General features: G+C 46.9%; 1 protein-coding gene across 1 annotated transcript in view; it reads right to left on the reverse strand.

Moving 5' to 3' along the window:
- Positions 1-2,324: 2,324 nt before the first annotated feature.
- The window catches only part of SPNS2 (spinster homolog 2 (Drosophila)), an 83,786-nt gene continuing 72,554 nt past the window's right edge, over positions 2,325-13,556 (reverse strand). The window contains exons 11-12 of the mRNA XM_010151334.1: positions 2,970-3,133; positions 2,325-2,391 (exon numbers count right to left, since the gene is read on the reverse strand). Of these exons, the coding sequence (XP_010149636.1) occupies positions 2,325-2,391; positions 2,970-3,133 (231 nt within the window). The remainder of the gene's footprint in view (positions 2,392-2,969; positions 3,134-13,556) is intronic.

Below are 13,556 nucleotides of genomic sequence, written 5' to 3' on the forward strand. Positions count from 1 at the left end.
AAGAGGAGGCTCCGAGGAGACCTCATTGCAGCTTTCCAGTATCTGAAGGGGTGCTGGGAGAGGCCTTTTTACAAGCGCCGGTAGTGACAGGACAAGGGGGAATGGGTACAAATTGAAATCAGGGAGGTTTAGATTAGATATCAGGAAGAAATTCTTCCCAGAGAGGGTGGGGAGGCACTGAGACAGGTTGCCCAGAGAAGCTGTGGATGGCCCATCCCTGGAAGTGTCCAAGGCCAGGCTGGATGAGGCTTGGAGCAACCTGGTCTAGTGGAAGGTGTCCCTGCCCATGGCAGGGGGGTTGGAACTGGATGATCTTTAAGGTCCCTTCCAACCCAAACCGTTCTGTGATTCTATGATTCTATGATTTGAGAGAAATGGGTTTGTTAACCAGTGTTTATGACAGCAGTTGTCCCTCTGTATCTGAGCCAGTTTGCCACATGAGGGATCCATGGTAATATGGAATTCATAAACAAATGTGAATCAGCCAGACCAGGAAAGGGAAGGATCATGAAAGGGAGAGAGCAAGAAAACCATGTCTGAACCCTAAATAATGTTTCTTCAAAAAGCAGACTGGGAAGCTGGGATGCTCTGGATGTGAATGGAGTACAACCAAATCTGCTCGGGCTAGACAGCAACGGACAGAAATAAACACGTTGATGCAGGAGAAAGTGGAACTGTGGGACGTGCTCTCCCTCCTACAGTAACACTCCTGCGAAGTAGGTGCTTTGGTGCACTGTGGAACCACCCTGTAAAGCACACCCGTGCTGGCACCCCAGCAGAGCCAACCGGCGAGCCTGGGACCCGCAGCGCCCCTGGAGAACACCCTCTTCCATCAGAGCTCCGCCGGAGCTGTGACCCCGCCTGCACACCACAGAGCGCTGCTCTGTAGAAAGGTCCAGGTGGGGTCCGACGTGCTGATAAAGATGGGGGTGACCCAGGATTGATCAGCACCCAGACACTGAAATGCTTCTTCCCCACCCGGGACGCTGTCTTGCCGTGCTGGCAACAGACAGTGCAAAGGGACACACCGCACCACCACAGTTATAAACGGAGCGAGTGCTCTCCCCTCTCCATACAGTGAAGAGGAACACGGAACATTTCCTCGATGAAGCGCGGGCCCTGATGCTACGGCTACAAGAGGGGGATTTCCACTGCTGCACTGTATTACTACCCCATCGCTAAACAGAACTTCTGGCTCCTTGCAGCAAAAACAAGCCACCCTGAGCACCTTATGTTCACCTTGCCGTGTCTGCAGGTGACCACAACTTAGACTCGCAGGTACAGATGATGTGCATGATTACAGAAACAGGGCTGGAAGGCAGGCAGAGAGCAATTCCCATCTTCCTGCCTCAAGATCGAGCCAGGGAGGCCTTCAGAAACACGTGACAGCTTTCATATCTTCCCCAAGTCATCTGCTGTAGCATTTACCTCTTTCTTCTCTTGGGAAGTGCTTCCTAACATCCAATCTCCAATTTCACTTACTGTAATTTAAAGCCCTTGTACACAGATAACAAACCAGGCACACACCAGTCACATTGCATCTCCAAAGCCACACTGAAGCTCAGCTGTGCAGGACTTAACCTTTTCACAAGATACACGACGAGGTCTTTTCTTCCACTGTGTTTAAACACCTTATTACAGGGAGAATGCATATACCTAAAGGCACCAGGAGGCAGAAAACCTTTCCTTTTTCTCTTTCTTGTGCATGTTAGTAAAGGAAGGTGGAGCTGCCCCTGCAGGGCCACAGCACCATCTGCTTCCAAATCTCTTGCATCCATCTGATATGACAATATGAGCCCAAAAGTATCACCAAAACCATCCACACACTTACGTCAACCTCCAAACACCTTATTTTCCTTCTAGCCGTACCCTGTCTGCTGACAGTGATATGCCAGGGCCCTTCTCTTTAAGGTACAGCAAGGTACACTCTGCTCTCTGTCTGCAGAATGACGAGGGGCTGTTAGCATGTCTGCATTCTATGTTTTCACTCCCCATATCTCCAACTGTGCCACTAAACCAATACAAACCCTTGTGCAGCGAGATTTACACTGGGGGAGCTCACTGATGCAACCTTCCTGTAGACGTGGAGGTCTGACACGATGCTGATGCTACAACAGCATGCCCGTGTCGTCATTCTTGACCCAACGCAAACAGCTCCCGCAGCCAAGTCGCAAGAATGACGCCTCCTCCTCCCATGGGAGAAAGGCAAAGGCAACTTCCAGGCCACACCGGACTAGCCACCTGCCCACATACTCAGCATGACATTATACATACTCTTAGTTTTTGACAATTATAGAAAGAGACTAACCCCAGGAGTTTGTATGTCATGTGGAAGCGTCTTCTGAATTACTGTAGTTGCCAACCGTGAGGTGGTCCGAATCGGTTTCTTTACTGAAAAACAGTAGCTTTTTTTTACAAGCTGCAATAAGGGACTGGGAAAGACTATCTTTAACACAGCGACCCTTGAGCATGTCTGTCCCCACATACACAGCTCGCTTCCTTCTTGCCTGATGCTCCTGTGTATTGGAGATAGTGAGCAGGGCACAGGGGCTGAGATGGGACCTGTGGGCTCAAGGTTGACCACCAAGCTCTGTGAAGTGTCTCTTGCTCTTCACCTAGTAGTCCACTGGTTCCAGTACAAAGCAACCCCTCACCACAGATGGCCTGGGCTGTGGCATGCTCACACAAGGGTAAAAGGGGCCTGTGATCTCAGATGCCGTGCTCCCCTCCGGGCCGTATGGCCAACATTGAGATCCACCAGAGCAGAAGCGTGTAAAGGATGCCCAGCCAGCATGACCCAAGCCCCTGTGCTTCGTGCAAGCTCATGCACTCTGCTGAGCTGAGGTTCTTAAACACAATCCGACATCCTTTACCTGCAAGGACCAAGGCCAGGGAAAGAATACAAGCATGGCATTCAAGACAAAAAACAGGCTGAAGTACCTCCCCATTTGCAATTGCTGGTTACTCACTGTTGTTCAGCTTTGGCTCGGTCACTTAGGAAGAAGAGGGCTGTGGCCAGGAAAAACATCCCTCCTAGGACAACGACAAACGGGCAGAGCATGAGTGCATACCCCAAGCTGAGGAACTGCCAGACTGAGGACTCCTTTGTGCTTTGTCGTATCAGGTCTGAGATCTAGGAGAGAAGGGCAAAAAAATTAGTCACTTAGATGAAAAAGAGACACAATGGTGAAGAGAACACAATTCCCTAAACAACCACCTAATGAACATATCCATGAGGTTTAAAATGGAACAGTGTGTTGAATAAAGGCTGAATGTCCCTTGCACACTTCAACCTTCCATGTGCCACTCTGTAGCCTGAGCAACTTATGCTCTGAGCGGCTTGGCAGAGGTTCTCCTCTCCCTGTCACCCTCCTGGACCGATCTACCATTCTTCCCACACCCATTTTTATCTCCCTCCTGACTGCTTGTGACCGAACATGTGGGCGTCTAACCTTGCTGCACTGACCAAGCCTCCTGGGGTGCCGACAGGGCCCCACTGGCATTGCTTGGGGGGCGATGTAGACATCAGTCTTCTCCAATTTCTATCAACTCCTGCTTACTCCTACACCTTACCCACCTTTCAGCAAAAGGAGGTATTAGATTTCATTTAATGTGCATTGAGTGGGAAGGGGGAAATGTTTTTCACAGAACGAAAAACCAGAGATCCATCTGATTTTCAGGAGCAGAACTCTCACATGGTTTTATCCCTGTGTCAGCTACAGGCCTCGTTCCCTCTTCAACCTCTTGAGCTTGTTGCACTTTGGAGTGTAATTGTGTGCAAGATGTGCCTCTGCCCCCCGGCTCAGAGAAGGTCTGAGCATAGGGGCTGCACTCACACCGAAGGACCACGCACCACCGAGTTTATGGGCGAACACAAGCTGCACCTCCAACAGCCAAAAAGGATAACTTTGAAAAGGAGCACAAGTTTGCACTTATGCGAAGGAGCAGTGACATGCAACGGCAGGATTGAGTTCTAAAAAGCTGTTGCTAAAACTCAGTAATATTTAGTGACTGCCTGTAGCTAAAACAATCACATCAATATTTACTGTCCAGCAAAAAACTTTACTCTCCGTAAATCCAACAGAGTGGTAGCAGCAGTAGGGATGAGTCTCAAGGCACTGGGTATTTAAACGTCCAGCTCTGTTTTTATCTGTGACCTTTTGTTGAGGCAAAAATACTAGTTTATACCAAAAGACTGCAGGGAATTTGCAGCATAAAATCCTACTGCTGCGCACACACGCTCAGCGGTTTCAGAAACAGTCAAAGCTTGTGCAGCGACTTCTAAACCGCTACATACATCAGACACAAACTGCAACCAAAATCCGACACATGAGGCTGCAATCTAAAGACGCTTGAAAATCAAGTGAGGAGACATCACAGGCAGGAGAAACCACCAACTCACAGCCCTGCAGCCAACTGTAGCGACCTGGAGGGTAAATGTATGTCAAGCCAAGCACAGCAGAAGGTGACAGAAAGTTGACACTCCTGGGGATCCCAAAGAACAGGTCGCAGAGTGTGTTTTAGCAGAGCGTGTTGGTGGTCTTGCTTTAATATCCATCTTATAGCTCAGCCTGGCTCCTGCTGCTGTAAAGGAAAGGAGCGGGCAGCCTGATGCTGGAGGTGGAACCATTCTGTGTGCAGAAGAGCCGAAGACTGTCTTCTGTTAAGCAGCGCTCTCAATAGAGAGGAGTGAACGAACACTGGAAGAGCATAGCCACAGAAAGAACAGAAGGCTTTTAGCCAGAGCACTTGGGGTTTTTCCTTGCCCTACAAAAAGGGGAGTGCTTGGGTTATAGCTCAGGAAGCGTTCCTGTCCTCTCAAAGAGAACTTTATTCATGGTGTGTAACACTCACAAGGAAAAACAGGATTGTTATGAACAACCCTCGCGAGAACTGATGGTTAACAAAGTCCTTGGTCAGAAAGCAAGTAACAGTGGCTATTAGTCTGAGCGACTTACAAAAAATGGCAACAAGATTTGAATGTGCAAAGAACCCGCACACAGGAAATCAGCAGAACACGTGCTGCACCCAGAAGACAGGGACATCAGCTGGTAATTTATTCCCTCTTGTATCCAGACACCTTAATTCCCAACATTTCCCTTCCTCTTCATTATGAACCAAAATTTGGCGTTGAATCAGCCCTTCTGTGTGCAACAGCCAGAATTGAGGCTATTCTAAATTAGAAATTTAGAAATTCTAAACCACTTTTTACGTTGGGAATGGACACAATTATCCTCCACAAGGACCAGACAATAAATCACCGACAAATTGACATGATAAATCTGCAGTAGAGGATGAAAATCCGATTGCTTTCTCTTATGGATGACATGACGTTCTAAGCTAAAACCAGCTTTGAAAATGTAAAGTCTTCAACAAATAGAACTCCCAGTGCAGCTTGCCCCACACCTTTCCTTCCAAGGCACCACGTTCACCTTTCAGACCAATAAATCCTGTTAATATTGAACATGCTATCTTCCTCATTTTTAACCCAATGCATTCTGTAAGTGCACATTTTAGAAAAAAACAGTGTTTCCTTCCATCCAAGGGGGAATTCTTCCCACCAAGACAGCTGGGCTTTCTCATCCAGGTTACATATATATGTAATCCTCTCACCTATGTCTGCATCTCTCAACTCTAGAACTTTATCAGGGCCCACGTACATGTTCTCGCTGTTAACTTAGTCACTGTTCCCCATTGATTTCTTCCACTCAGTTACAAGCCACCTGCTAAGACTGGAACTTTGGCATCCCCTCTCAAGAGGACACAGGACATAATTACAGAGTTGGGCTCCAAGAACGACATACTGTCTGCCAAATGGTCTGCTCTGTATTGCCAATTTTTGGCTTTCCAGACTCCTTGCAATGATAGCATCCTGAGTTGTCTAACTGTGACTTGCAAGACCAAATCTAGCATTATGTTCGGTGGGTTCTTGCTCTCATGAGTAACAAAAGTGGGGACTGCAAGCACAATCAGTGCCAGTTCTTCAGCATGGAGTCATGTGTGGGATTCCTGACTTTGTTCTGCCAGTTGGTAGGTGGTAAAAAGCCTCGAAACATTTACCCAAAACTAGGGGGTGGAAAATCAATAGGGAAGTCCTGCTGCTGCTCTGCAGTCTAATCAAAAGTCTTTGATAACATCCTAACTATGAAAGTTCACATCTACTTTTCCCTCACTGTGTAACACAGATCTCAGACCAAGAGGAATGACTTTGCTAAATAAACGCCAGCTCATGGCATGTTTGCAACAGAATACAAATGGCATCTATTCTATTCAGCCAGTGGCAGCCAACTGGAGGGAGTCCAGCTAGAGGAAATGCCCGCTTGCCGGAGAACGAACAGTACAGCTGCAGCAGGCACGATCCAAAACCCAAAATCTCCGAGTGTGTCTCAATCTGAGTGCAAAAGACAATGAAGGAAAAAAGGGAGACTTCATTACCTTTCTTGGGAAGCATGCGCTGTGTTTCTTGGAACACTGGACAGGCTATTGCTGCAATAAAAGCTCAGGTGGGCCAAAGCCCTGGAATGACGGATTGCTGTTGCTGTCTCTCCAGAACAGCATAAGCATTAAATTAAACTGATTTACTAATTAGATAGTGTAATGGTAACATCATCTTTGAAATCGTAATTTCATCTACCCTGTCTCATTGCTCAGTCGTACATCTCAATTCCTCTGTAATTGCTTGATTTTGCTGAATTTCTGATGTTGCCTCTTGGGCACAAATCCTGCTACATAAGACAATATTTCCACTGCAGTATCTGGCAGAAATACCTGATTTTCATAATTACCATTTTGATACAAGCCAGGTTCTCCCAGGCTCCTTTCCTTAGCACAGTTCCCTAACACAGCCCTCCCTGTAATCCCACAGTGTCACCACAGTGGACTGCAGATCACCCACTCGGAATTCAGAGATGCATGTGAAAGGTTTCTTTGGTTGGTTTTTGTTTGATTGTTTGGTTTGGTTTTTTAATCCTAACATGAATGCAAATGAAGACTAGAAACCAAAAATTCGGGATTTTATAAAGTAAGAGTAAACAATTTGCTGTGACCGTGGAGGAGCACAAGCATTTATACTGTGCGAGATGGCATGAGACACATTATCAAAAGAGAAAGCAAAGCCAACTATTTTATGATATTCATTCTGAAAGCCACTGAAAGGTAAAAGCAATTATAGTCTAAAAGTTATTTCAATTTTAACACTGGTGTGTTTGGATGTTGGAGGGAAAAAAGGCAAAACAACGTGTTAATTGTGTCCTTTGGAGATCACAACCCAATGTAATATTGGCTGGTGCCAATATCAATATCCCGCATCTGTGTGTGGTACCCGGGTTTGCCCCAGCAGTACCTGCGCTGCTTCCCCTGTGGCAAGCTGACCTTTTCATGCCCTTGTACCCCCTCCCAGGATTAGCAGGCTGCAGTAAATAAGTGGTGCTTCCTTGAAAAGGCTGCAGTAAATCAAAAGACTCAATCAAGGGTTCTGCTTGCAATGGCAGCGAACGGACTTTGTATGTCTCTTGGTGTTGGAGCAACATTTGCCTCCGGACAATATTTGCCTTGGTTAACAGGAGGGTGTTGAAAGTCATAGAATCCTAGAATGGTTTGGGTTGGAAGGGACCTTAAAGACCATCTAGTTCCAACTCCCCTGCCATGGGCAGGGACACCTTCCACTAGACCAGGTTGCTCAAAGCCTCATCCAGCCTGGCCTTGAAGACAAGTCTATTTTCTTCATGTCATTAACTGCCTTTCTCTCTGGTTCTGGTCTGCCCAGGGATTTTCCAGGTTAACAGTGGAATGTCATCTGTCCCATGGTAACATGCACTCAAGGAACATGGCCCACCTGACAGAGCACAGGTACTTCAATGCGTAGGGATGGGGGTGACCACTTACATGTAGAACTAAGGTCTGTGGCACAGAAGCACAGTTTGGGAACACACACAGCATTCCCTGTCCCCACCTCTCCTTGCAGCACAGGCCCCTTCCCTGGCAGTATGTCGCAGGAGGAGGGAGTTGTTCTCCCGTCTTGCAGGAATAAGACACCTCATTTTGAAGGGTGCTCGGCACCACAAAAACTGGGTCTGTATTGGCAGTTCACAGGGTCCTTGGCAGCTCTGAGAAAGAAGCCACTTAATTAATGAGATTTTTAGTGCACTGAAAAGGAGTGACAGAGCAGATGGGACAGAGCTTGAAACAGTTGACTGAAATAACGATCGGCTCTGGATTTCTGGGCTTTCTTTAATGAGATACTTTCACATACTTTAAACGTCCGTTTATCAAAAATACTGAGAACCTGCACTTTTAACCAAAGTCACAGGAAATGATAGGTGCACAGCAGCTCTGGAAAGAACCCAGAACAGGCTGTGAACCCTTGGCAAAGAGCGTTTTATATATGGGAAGTCATTCCGTTTTTTAGGGCAGATCTAAATCTTGTCTGTTGCTGAGTCATCACAAGAGGGAAGCTTGTTAGCCCGTTGCAATGAGGAGAGAAATCCTGTGTGGATTGGTCTCCAGGTGCTTAATTCTCCCCCTTTTTTGCAGCTGGCAGCCACGTCAAAGATTTGGCCTTTTCATGCACTACAAAAAAGACTTTTAATTATTCAGCTCAGCCAGAACCAGAGAAATCCTCAACTTAAAGGTACTGCTTGAAGAAAGAGATAATAAGGGTGAGGGGCTGGGGGTTCTCTTCCTCACAGTATTTCCCTGATACACGTACAGGTACCAGACTGCAAGGGCAAGCCCCATTTTACCCACCGCAATCTGGCTCCACGCATGAATGCGGGATGATCTCTACGGGAGGAGGGACAGCGTTAGGGCTGCAGAACACAGCCAGGCAGCTGGCACTTGGTAAAGGAACACGGAACAATACACAACAGGAATGTGTATCACATCCCATCTGCTATCTCCATCAGGTGATGGAAGGTGCTGCCTATACACACCCGTACAGACCATCAACATTAGAACATGCTGCACAAGGCAACAAGACAGACACCTCTGTTCATCACGCACCAGCAGTGGAATAGCTCCCGATATTCCATAAAACAGAGGATACTCTAACAAACAGATTTGTTAGAGGATACTCTTAGAATCATAGAATCATAGAATGGTTTGGGTTGGAAGGGACCTTAAAGATCATCTAGTTCCAACCCCCCTGCCATGGGCAGGGACACCTTCCACTAGACCAGGTTGCTCAAAGCCACATCCAGCCTGGCCTTGAAGCCAGCCAGGGATGGGGCATCCACAGCATCTCTGGGCAACCTGTTCCAGTGCCTCACCACCCTCTCTGTGAAGAATTTCTTCCTGATATCTAATCTAAACCTCCCTGTTTTCAATTTATCCCCATTACCCCTTGTCCTGTCACTACAGGCTCTTGTAAAAAGTCCTCTCCCAGTACCCTTGTAGGCCCCCTTCAGGTACTGGAAAGCTGCAATGAGGTCTCCTCGGAGCCTTCTCTTCTCCAGGCTGAACAAGCCCAGTTCTCCCAGCCTGTCCCCATAGCAGAGGTGCTCCAGCCCTCTGATCATCTTCGTGGCCTCCTCTGGACTCGCTCCAAGTGGTCAATATCCTTCTGATATTGAGGGCTCCACAGCTGGACGCAGCACTCCAGGTGGGGTCTCACCAGAGCAGAGTACAGGGGCAGAATCAGCTCTTGCTTTTTTGAACTAATGTTCACCTCACACTCTGCTTCGGCAGAAGACAGCCCTGTGGAATCACCAGCAAGCCCATAACGGGCCGTATTTGAGGAATGGCTCCACAGGTCAGACAGCGACAAAACACCCAGACCGCAGCACCACACCCCAACGTTCCACTCTATTCCACTACCCTGCTTTTACGTCAGAAAGCAGTGGATTTGAGCCCCAACGGGCTGTGGCCTGTTTTAATCTAGCAAACTGAACCGCAGAAAAATGTTTGACTTCAGAGTTAGCATGCCCACAGATCTACTCTGAAGTAGCTGTAGCATTGTAAACCATAAAATACAAATTTTAAACCATAAGACGTGAACTCCATGCCTCAGGCAGGCAAGTCTTTACATACAGAATTAGTTTCTATACATATCTATTTACTTGGATGGGTAAACACCTTTGAAACCAAATCAACAAAAAGGCTGTCTCAAACTGGGACAAGGCGGCTGTGAAATCTACACCTCCAATTATAACTTTCATTAAAGAAGTATCTTAACTCCTGCGTTTACTACAATTTTCCTTGAGCTGCCCCTAATCACATGCTGATCTGCCTTCCCTGATACTCTGCACGAGTGATAATTAACAGTGTTCTGCTAACTACTTGCTAAAGGAAGGTCATTAGCATTCTTGCTATTTAAGTAGCTCATTAGATCTAGTTTATCAGCCTCCTCACACAAGAAAGTTGGCAAAGAGAGAAAAGTGAAGGGTGCTAAGTGGTAGGCTTACTCTTAACATTTTTCCAGGTAATATTAGGAGTTGCACAAAACCCCGTCAAAACAGAACAGCTCAGATTTGCTTATGATTAATTACAAGGTCACTCACCCTCTGACCTCGTGTTCAAAGAGAAGATGCCTGTCCAGACACTTGTGACCTGCTGCCAGGTGAAACAGGATGTCTGAGCACCCCAACCCAACACAGCGTCGTCGTGGGGCCTGCCAAGAGCCCATCACAGACCCACAGCATTCAGGTAACACTGCCACTTGCCTAACCAGAGACGGATGGATGGGGAGAGCTTTTGCATGACCCTTGGCACACAGGTGAGTGATGGGGGTCCCCTCTCCCACAGAGCCCAGTTCCCAGACCGTGGCATCCTGCTCTGACACCGCATGGCCGGAGTGTCTTGGGGGTGCGTCCCTCAGGTAAAACCGAAGCAGCAGCAGCATCCAAGGGGGTCAGGACAGGCAGGTGCCACCACCAGACGAGTACAGGGAGTCCCTTTTAGCCCATCAAAAGGTGCTGGTGGTGGAGAGCTGATCTCTGGCACTTTAAAACACCATCCTCACATGTTGATGTTGCCAGGTGACAAGCAGATCCAGACAGGTTTCAACCCCTAGACCCTAGAAGGGTGGTTGTACAGGGGAGATGAGAAAGAATTTAATAAAGCAGGAAGGTAACAGGAGAGCCAACAGCACAGAGCAGTGAGGACTGTGTGCCCACAGCAATTTTGCTGGCACATGTAGAAAGAACAAAGCCTGCTGTAGGGACCCGTTCCTCATCACAGGCAGGGCTAGAAGCAAGGCAAGGATGGGAGAGGAAAGCACTGCTGTGCTCAGATAGCAAGCAGACAACGGACTTGGAGGAAGGAAAGAAAAAGTTACAGGGCACAGCCTACAAACAAAAAAATGACTGCCTGTACTTGGTTTTCCTGAAGCAAATCAGCAAGTGGAGGGAAACCGCTGTCTGTGTGAAGGAATAATGTAAACCTTGAGCAGGGATGACAGGTTCTTGCAGGTATTTGCACAGATGAACACAGAAGGGCAAACTGACCAGCACTTCTTACCATTATTTATTTTTAAAGGGCAACAAAGATATAATCAGAATTAATAATACAAAGAGCTGAAGCTTTGATGCAGCCTGAGAAGAGTTAACAGTACTTCACATTCTGCTGCCAGCTACCTCTACTCAGCTCTTTTGAGTCTGAAATGCTGTCTAGGTACTAGGGCACAGGAAGAGCAGATAGAAGACCTTTTTCTGATACTCAACATGAGTGGTGGGATTTGGGGTATTTCCCTTTACTGTTCTGTGCTTTAGCAACTGTGTCTGAACAGTGGGACCTTTCAAAGATGGGAAAGTACTAGAGATATTTGAGTGTAATGCACTGAACAGGTGAAATGTCTCACTGACTGTCTCAAGAATAAAGCAAATTATTAATCAGGAATTATTTAAACTCTGCAGGTTATCATAAAGGTCCTGGAAAAGTTAGTTTTCTAGGAATGAAAACTGTCTCATCTAATGAAATACTGCAGCAATGCCTATTCTTGTTTGTGAATGAATAGGCAGCACTGATTTACAGTAATTGATCCCAGTGCTTGGCAGGTAGTAAAACCTTATTCAAATTACAGCTGCCACCCTAAAAACGCATTTGCATAACTTCACTGTAAGTCAAACTTAAGCCTTTTTACTGTAATAAAAGTCATCAGTATTTAAAGAGACATGAAAAACGACTATACATATATGCTTCATTCCACTTAGCTTTAAACACTCACATATATTGGTGCTTTGGGTGGTTGTAAGGAATTGCACTGCAAGATTTGGAACGGGGGAGTTTACCAGTCTGACCTTCACTCTGACGGCACACCACAGAGCAAGCACACAGGAGGCTGCAGCTGTTAAGCACCTTCTACGTTCCACATGAGGATTATAAGATCAATACAACATTTATTGGTATCCAGCAGAGACAACCGCCTGCGTCAGCTTAGTCCTACAAGGACACGGGCATCTGATTCTTTGTAAGAGCACTGCTAGAGGGAATGTCACTATGAGCTCAGCAAAACTATGTAAGATTCCAGCCATATTTATCAAGACACTGCTCATGTAGTGTGGGAGCTTCCAGCATGTTTGTAAGCCGTCAGAAGAAATGGCAGATCTTCGGGATCTCAGATGAGCCCAGGGTGGTCAGGAGGCTGTGTCACTGACGGAGCATGCCTGTTCCTGCAGTTCATTTCATCTATCCCACCTTTTGCCTCCCTCTTTCAAGACCTACACCCTGCTCTTGGTCTGCTCATGGTAACTCTGGAGTAACAGCAGTGTGAGTTGATTTACTCAGTTGGAACTGTGTTCCCAAATTTCTATGATTCACTCTATGATTCTATGATTTCTCTTAAAGCCAACAGGAGTAGGCTGCTCAGCTCCCACAGACTGCCTTGAAAATCCTAGTCATAATCCAGGCCCCTTCTGTGACCTGCCTAAGTGAGACGCGAGTCCTGCATGAAGACCTCCATCCTACAATGCAGCTGGACGATTCCAATGACAAACACCTGCAGTTTTAAACAATCCAGTCCATTGCTTGTCTTAGTGGTGAACAACATTGCTTGTTCTTGGTGGTGAAGCTGGCTGGCTGTCCTTGCACTTTAAACAGCATCTGGTTTTCTGTGTTACGTGAAAGCTGCAGTTGACCTTTGAGCCACTGTAGCACAGGGAGCACGAGTCAGCCAAGCCAGCCCAGAGGCTACGGAAATGGATGCTGGTGCCTTCCATGCCATGAGTGCTTCACTCCTGCTCGCCTGCCACAGAGCCTTGGACCTGAGTAGTCTCCTCCCAGATGAGAACTGCCCAACAAGTACAGCATTAGAAAAGACGAATTCAAAGTCATAATTAATATTTTCCCAGTCTCAAGAAAGCCTAAGGCAGCTATTAAATTGGGGTTAAGCATATTTCAGGCAGGCATCCTTAAGTAACTCACAACTTGCTTGATCTCTGGGTACCAGAAGGGTAAGGCACATTATTTTCTACAACCAAAGTTCCTTTCTTTAATGTGTGACACTAAAGAGCCCTAGGCAACTTTCAAGATTAACTGCAATCATTCAGGTCCTCGCCATCCCTGCCGGACACCCCTCTTACGTAAGAAAAAGAATGAATGTGTGGCAGCCACCTGAGGCAGCC

Source organism: Eurypyga helias, unplaced genomic scaffold, assembly GCF_000690775.1.
Source record: "Eurypyga helias isolate BGI_N326 unplaced genomic scaffold, ASM69077v1 scaffold5345, whole genome shotgun sequence".
NCBI classification, from domain to species: Eukaryota; Metazoa; Chordata; class Aves; order Eurypygiformes; family Eurypygidae; genus Eurypyga; species Eurypyga helias.